At 43.6% G+C, this 7,564-nt stretch overlaps 1 protein-coding gene across 1 annotated transcript; it reads right to left on the bottom strand.

The window, feature by feature from the left end:
* Nucleotides 1-1,052: 1,052 nt before the first annotated feature.
* On the bottom strand, nt 1,053-7,520 carry LOC101847137 (serine-rich adhesin for platelets-like). Its single transcript, XM_005106258.3, has 3 exons — nt 6,600-7,520; nt 2,309-4,354; nt 1,053-1,207 (listed from the first exon to the last, which is right to left on the bottom strand). The coding sequence occupies exons 1-3, from the start codon at nt 7,444-7,446 to the stop codon at nt 1,053-1,055; spliced, it is 3,048 nt and encodes a 1,015-aa protein (XP_005106315.2). The 5' UTR covers nt 7,447-7,520.
* Nucleotides 7,521-7,564: the final 44 nt, after the last annotated feature.

The raw sequence follows: 7,564 nt of genomic DNA, 5'->3' as shown, positions 1-7,564 counted from the left end.
CCTTAAAACCCCCCCCCAAAACCCCCCAATACAAATAATTTTTCAGGGGGGGGCCCCCCCCCCCCCCCCAAAAAAAAAAATAATTAAAAATCATATTGTTTTATTTTGTTAACATACTCTCGACCTAAGGATTATTACATATCAGATTTGCCCCACTCACTAACGATCCCCCCCCCCCCTAACTATCCTGTGCTTTCATATCAACATCGTGTTCACAACAAGACAACGACCATTTATATCTTTGGTACGGCAATTCTGTCCGACCATTTAAATTAACACTTTGCAGTCACAAAATGCCCCATCTGGTCACCTAGCCATGAGCATAACTGCAACAGACTTCTCGGGCCTGGTACAGAACTGCTCCAGGTGACGGAAAGGATAATTTTCACTGTCGCATTATTGCGCGAAGTGATCACAAAGTGTTAACTGACCCAAACATAATTTCATTCACGATTCGATTACCCTACAAGAAGTAATTTTGTAGAACCCCCATTCTCTCTCTCTCTCTCTCTCTCTCTCTCTCTCTCTCTCTCTCTCTCTCTCTCCCATATGCACTATTTAGATAATTTATGGAGGCATGCTTCGACCCTGCCCGTCTGCGCCAACCCGAGCTGAGAGGGATACATTATCCCAACAAAAAGTCCGAGACACCAGATAGTAAATTCTCTCCCCACTCGGGAATCGTACTCGGGTCTCTTGCGTTTTACTGCGAAGCACCTAACCACTACACCACAGAGGCCGACCACGAAGTGAACAATTTTACTAGTGTGGACGGTTGATACGCAAGAATAAATGCATTTCATTGGATCATCTCTGGAAAAAAATGTGTTTCTTCAGATCACATTGGAAATAAATGTGTTTTTTAACAAATTTGAAATGCTAATTTATTCAAAAACTAGTCACAGTGAGGCTTTCATATTGATATCTCAAGATGGTTTTCGACAGGTAAAATTCATTAGTGGAATAAACAATTTCCCCTCCAAAATGAACAAAAAATGCGTTTCATCAGATCATGGCTGTCCTGTAGAAAAGTCTTTCCACAAGCTTGAGTGTTACCTGCTTCTGTCATAGCCAAACATTCTCTGGATCTCCTTGGAAACATTCACATCGTTTCCCTCTTCATTGTCATCGATAAAATCGTCCATACCAGAATCTTCCTCCTCGTCAAAATCATTGTCTAGTCTCATCTTCTTCTTAAGAGTTGGGCCTGTGTAGAGAAAAACGGTAATTCAGATGTGTTAAATTAAGAAAACATTGATTCACAAGTTTCAAAATAATAATCATTCAAATAAGTTTTAAAAAACCCAACAACAACAAACAAATAAAAAAGGAAAAAAACAACAACAACAACAAACCAACAACAAACCAACAACAAACAAATTGAAAATAAGAAACAAACAATAACTCGAATGTCTCAAGAAAACAACAATTCAAATGAATAACGATTAGGAGAACAGTGCACTTTGCTCAAGAAGTTATCAAGGAGATAGAGATATATATTTATCAACAACCGCATTCTAACAACCTCTCCAATCTCCCCAATGTCCTATCATCATCATCATCATCATCATCATCATCATCATCATCATCATCATCATCATCATCATCATCATCATCATCATCATCATCATCATCATCATCATCCACTTATTTAGAAGTTCAGGAGAAAGAACAAAGAGTTCTCCGTCACTCTCTACTTCACAGGTCGGGAATCAATGGCCACTGCAGCGTCACATAAGGGAAGGTCTGAGAGAGAGAGAGAGAGAGAGAGAGAGAGAGAGAGAGAGAGAGAGAGAGAGAGAGAGAGAGAGAGAGAGAGAGAGAGAGAGAGAGAGAGGAGAGAGAGAGAGAGAGAGAGAGAGAGAGAGAGAGAGGGGGGGCAAGAGGGAGGGAGACGGGGGGGGGGAGGGGGGAAAAGAAGAAGAAAAACAAAAAAGGGGGGTGGGTTTTTGTGCGTTTGTGTTAATTAGGGGGGAGAAAGTGGTAGAGGGAGAGAGAGAGAGAGAGAGAGAGAGAGAGAGAGAGAGAGAGAGAGAGAGAGAGAGAGAGAGAGAGAGAGAGTGCACGTAACGAGAGAAATTGTTGACATGGCTACAAGTACAAGGATAATAATTATATTACAGTGGAAGTTACAGTTTGGGACTATGAGTTTCTTAGACATTGAGAACGCTGCTTATTATAATTTGTTGAATTACCGTACAAGATTTATCTTTCCGTGTCTTTGTTTGTCCTGTCGGTTGATGTGAGAATCTTTTCTAAGGGCAAATAATATCATGATGTTAACATAACGAGACAAAACAAAACTCACCCGACTGTGTGCGTGGGTGTGACCTCTTGTGTTTGTGCACCTGACTAACGATCCTGTCGAAAGGATTGTTAAAACTGTGTAGAGCTGATGGTTCTTCCTCCTCGCTGTCACTGCCCGGCCCACACACAAGGAGGGTCTCGTTCATGTGAGGGACGCTGCTGGCTTTTCCTCTGTTGGTCACGTGGTTGTTGCTGGGTGGTCGCTGGGGCTCTCCTCTGTGCTGCTTGCTCAGTGACGATTTAGCGCTCATAGAGGACGTGGATTTGCTCAGTGACGGTTTAGAGGACGTAGAAGATGTAGACTTTTTCAATGACGTGTCAGAACTCACACATGAGGACGTGGGGGATTTCAATGACGCTTTAGCGGTCGTAAAAGACGTGGGCTTGTTCAAGGACGGTTTAGCATTCACAGAAGACGTGTGGTTGTTCAGTGACATTTTAACACCCATGCAAGGCGTAGGCTTGCTGACTGGTGTTGGCTTAAACTTGTCTCGTGAAGAACTGGACGAAGGCGGAGCTCGTGTTTGGGACGAAGACGGAGGAGAAGCTTCGTCAACGGAAATTTTTTTCTGACATGGGGCTTTCCCACCATTTTTCAACCACTCCTGATACTTCTTGGACTTAAGTCTTTCCTTCCTCTCCTTCTCTTTCTGGGTCATTGGCCTTTTCTCCTCCTTTTTGTTATTCTTATTTGAGATAGATGGGGTCGGTTTTGTTGGTTCTTTCTGATTTTGTTCAGCCATTGCAAGAAGCGCCTGAAAGCCCATGGGCGGAGGAGCAGCACTTGTGCAGTGTTTGACGATAAGTTTCTTTGCCTTACTTGGCACGAGGTTCGTTTCCATGTCGGATAAGGGTGACGGACGGCGTTCTTTTTTCTTCTCCTGGTTCCCAGACGTCTGACTGGGAGAAAGCTTGAAATGCTTACTGCTACTGCCACTGTCGGTTTTGTGAACCGACTTCCTTTTCCGACTGTTTTTGTTTTCCGTTTTCGAGTAATCTTTCTTCTGAGCCCTTTCCCAGGCTTGCTTTGCCAACCGGGCAATCTTCTCCTTCTCTAGTTTAGCTTCTCTCTCAGACAGCATGATGTCCAAGGCAGACGGCACGTTATTGTCCACAGATTCGTCTTCATCAGAGGAAATGACGTCACGCACAATTTCAGCAGACTTTACGACTTTCTCATCCTGTTTGCCGGAGCCATCTCTGGGAGACATTTGCTCCTTTTTACCTCGATTACCTCTCGGAACGTTCTCTTTTTGGATGGCAGCCAGAGTCCGCTCTTTAATGGCCTGCAGACGGGCGAGGACCTTCTCTCTCTCCGATATCTGCGACGGAGCGGTTTGGGCGGTCTGTCTCTCCACCAGAGGTTTAAAGTAATGTTTGGAAAGCTCCACAGCTCCCTCGCGGGATGGATTTCTTTTCTGAGATTTCTCCGGGGATATTTTGTCCTGGCTGTTGATTTCAGCTGTTGTCTGTTTCGACGAAGAAGTCACAGGTTTTGATGACAGTTTGTCCTGATCGTTGATTCCGACTGTTTTTAGTTTCGACGAAGATGTCACAGATTCTGATGATGGTACTTTGTCACGAACGTCGATTTCAACAGTTCCCGATTTCGACGAAGATGTCTGAGGTTTTGGTGACGAGGAAGAGGAGTGAGGTCTGGAAGAGAGGGATCGTGAACGTGGTTGAGGTTTTTTCGTCTCAGAACAGTCGCTGTTGGATTTGCTGGAGCTAGAACTGCTCGGAGTCTCCGACACTCTGTCTTTGTCTACAGAGGAATGTTGTAGTTTGCGGTGTCCAGTAGACGATGAGCGAATGTGACCTGATTTGTTGTCGCCATGTTTTTTCTGACAGTCGTCAGATTTGCTGCTCATGGATTTCTTGTCTTTGAGATAGCTGGACGCGTGAGGCTCACTAGTTTGACCGTTTTTTGTAGACGTTTCCGGAGTGAGCGTTTTATTTTTCTCGCTGTCTTCATCAGGCTCGCTGTCATCCTCAAACAGAGAGTGGAACAGTTTCTTCAGGTCTATCTTCTTTAAGCTCGTCTCCGCTGGGGGAAAAACCACGATAAAAAGTAGGTCAGGCAACATGAAGAAGGGAAGAACTTTGTTTTTTTAAAAACCAAATGAAAAATGTTCAGTAAATGTCATATGCATCAGATTCAAAATATTGTATCCATTCGATTGAAATGCCCCAACTTAAAAAACTACAAGTGTCTAATTTGTTTACTCCAGTTGGACAATCTCCGAATTACTGAGATAGAATCATTGAGGGCATAAATTTAGCCTTATAGAAAACAACGATTTTGATAGACCTCATTGACGCATTACTCGGAATCTAAATATCGAATCTCTCTAATTTTTTTGCACGCGTCTCTGAATTCTAAAAGACCTAAAATATCTCGATTTTCGTGCATATGCAACAAATACAAAGAGGTGCTGTCCTTATAACCATTAGTAATTGTGAGGCAGTGTGGTTGAAGCAGGCTCTCGTCGATTTTGGGGCATGCAGAGTTATTGGTATTATCTTAAAGCTTGTTAAAAAAATGTCCATTTATCTTGAATACAAGTCGTGATATTTGCAAAAGAAGGAGGTGGGGGTCACCTGTTTTCAGAGGTTAAATTTGTAAGAAAATAGCCGCCAAAGATTAGTTATTTCCTCAGCTTAAGAGTCCATGGTAACTGAAAATTTACATTTTTTTGTACCTTTAGTCAACGTTTTTCAGAAAAATCTACACAGAAATGAATTCTTTAAGGGGCACGAAAGGTGTTTGGCCAAAAATCATATATTTGACAAAAATTCACAAACCTGCGGAAAAATGCAAGTTTCTTCACTTTGATTATTTTGACGAGAGCCTGATTCCACCACGCTGCCCCACAATTATTAAACTCAACTCCGCGCACTTTTTAAAATTGCAATTTCGGTACCATGCTAAAACCATATTAAAAACAGAGAGTTGTTGCAGGGGCCTTAGCCAGAAGTTTTAAGGGGGCAGGGGGGGGGGTGTTGGGGGGAGGAGGGGGGAGGAGGGGGGAGGAGGGGGGAGGAGGGGGGAGGAGGGGGGATACAACTGGGTCAAACCCAACACCGGGAGTCAACAGAGTGTTAAATTTGAAGCGCCTACAAACATGTCACTGGGCACCCCCCCCCCCCCACCCTGCAGGTTCATAGGCAGAGCCACTCCCTCCCTAAACATACACGTGTGGTCCTTTTTCGGGATTTGTTATCGAATAAAAGGGATGGCCTCGATCAGCTTTTTTAAAGAAATAGTTCAGAAGTTTTAAGCGACGTTTTGTTTGGGTTCGTAAATTAAGTTATCTAATCATTGTGATTTATGAAAAAGCGAGAGCAAATTGAAACGCATTTGATCTAAAAAAAACCTGTGAAGATATGACATAAATTTTACTCATTAAACCCACAGTCACCAACAAGCCTAACCGCTGGACTGAAAACAATTCCGTTTTGCGGCACATGCAGTCAGTTCAAAAAAAAAAGAAAAGAAAATAGATTTAAACAAAAGAAAAAAACAAAACAAAGAAACTAACACTCAACTACCGTTCTTGTTCCGATAAAAAAAATCCCTGCGCTGACTGTAATTAAATACTACTGATTATATAGACAACACCTTTTTATATTTGTAGTATATACACAGAAATCGAGAATGTTTAGGTTTTTTTTAAATATTCAGAGGCACATGCAAAAAATCAGGACAATTAGCCTCTTAGTTCCTGTGTAATGAGGTCGACAAGTTGTCCATTTGGTGTTGTCCAGACTATACCATGGCACTTGGTCTTTATCGTCTTGCTTACATAATATTTCGTTTATTATACCCTTGCACAAAGTCAGCAACAAAAAGAAAGATAACCAAAAAACAAGCGAACAAAACAACAAGACAAAAACCCTTCTTACACCACCCGCCCCACCCCCTTTTTTAAAAAAAAAAGCAAAAACCATTTTGAATTAACCTTACGACAGTCTAAAGTCTGAAACCAGCCCTGGTTTGGACCTTAGAAGAGAATGATTTGTTTTCTCCATTTTGATGAGCCCTGCCAAAGACAGCCACCAGCGGTATACGGCCACTTTTCTCCTTGACAATGGGTAGCCGTTTCACAAAGGTTTGACTGTGTATATATAAATACACACACACACACACACATACACGCACACACACACGCACACATACACACGCACACACACACACACACACACACACACACACACACACACACACACACACACCCTCATGATTCCAAAAGTACTTATCAATTACTCTAACTCTAAGCCGTTTTACTTACCTTTCTTCTGTTTCTCCACATCTTTTTCTTTCACGGGCTTCTGAACGATTCTAGGTTTGTTTTTCGCCTTCTGTTCCCCGGTCGCCTGATCCGGGACTTTCCTGGTGGTGAGCGACACAGGCAGTCCCGAGGACGTATTCTGCTCACGGGACTTTCTAGTGGACAGTTTGTTCTGAGCTTCCAACGAATCTGCCCTCTTTCCCGCTGAAATTGTCTCAGACTTTGATGAAGAGGGTGAGGGATGGGGCTTGGAAGAACTCGAGGATGAACTCTGCTGGAGTTTTTCTTGCAGCGAGGAGTCACTGTTTGATTTTTTCTCGTTGGAATCACGATGAAGAACCTCTTGGGAACAGGTTTTGTCTAATGACGTCACAGACATGTTTGGTCTATGGCTACTTGAACTTTGTGACCTACGATGCTCACGTGACTTTCTCGAGGACAGTTTGTCTTGACCATCCAATAAATCAGACTTCTTTCCCGCTGACATTTTCGCGGACTTGGACGAAGAGGATGAGGGGCGGGGCTTGGAAGAGCCCGGGGTTGAGGGGGCACAACTCGTGGATGAGGGGGCAGAACTCGAGGATGAGGTGGCAGAACTCGAGGATGAGGGAGGAGAACTCGAGGATGAGGGGGCAGAACTCGAGGACGAGGGAGGAGAACTCGAGGATGATGGGGCAGAACTCGAGGACGAGGGAGTAGAACTCGAGGATGAGGTGCGTGGCTTAGAAGAACTTGAGGATGAGCTCCGTTGGTGTCGCAGGGAGGAGTCACTGTTTGATTTGTTCTCTTTGAAATCACGATGATGAACATCCGGGGAACAGGTTTTGTCTGATGACGTCACCGGCATGTTTGGTCTATGGCTACTTGAACTTTGTGACCTACGATGCTCACGGGACTTGCTCGTGGACAGTGTGTTCTGACCTTCTAATGAATCTGTCCTCTTTCCCGTTGACATTGTCTCTGAC

This window comes from Aplysia californica, unplaced genomic scaffold, assembly GCF_000002075.1.
Source record: "Aplysia californica isolate F4 #8 unplaced genomic scaffold, AplCal3.0 scaffold00522, whole genome shotgun sequence".
NCBI lineage: Eukaryota > Metazoa > Mollusca > Gastropoda > Aplysiida > Aplysiidae > Aplysia > Aplysia californica.
The sequence above is the reverse complement of the archived record's forward strand: the minus strand, read 5'-3'. Positions and strand labels throughout refer to the sequence as shown.

Bases quoted from the DNA above. Each gene is read 5' to 3' on its own strand.
- LOC101847137 (XM_005106258.3), bottom strand. From the start codon at position 7,446: ATGCCGGTGACGTCATCAGACAAAACCTGTTCCCCGGATGTTCATCAT. The intron at 4,355-6,599 runs GTAAGTAAAACG...TTTTTCCCCCAG, and splicing joins TGTGGAGAAACAGAAGAAAG to CGGAGACGAGCTTAAAGAAG. The intron at 1,208-2,308 runs GTGAGTTTTGTT...TTCTCTACACAG, and splicing joins ACACCCACGCACACAGTCGG to GCCCAACTCTTAAGAAGAAG.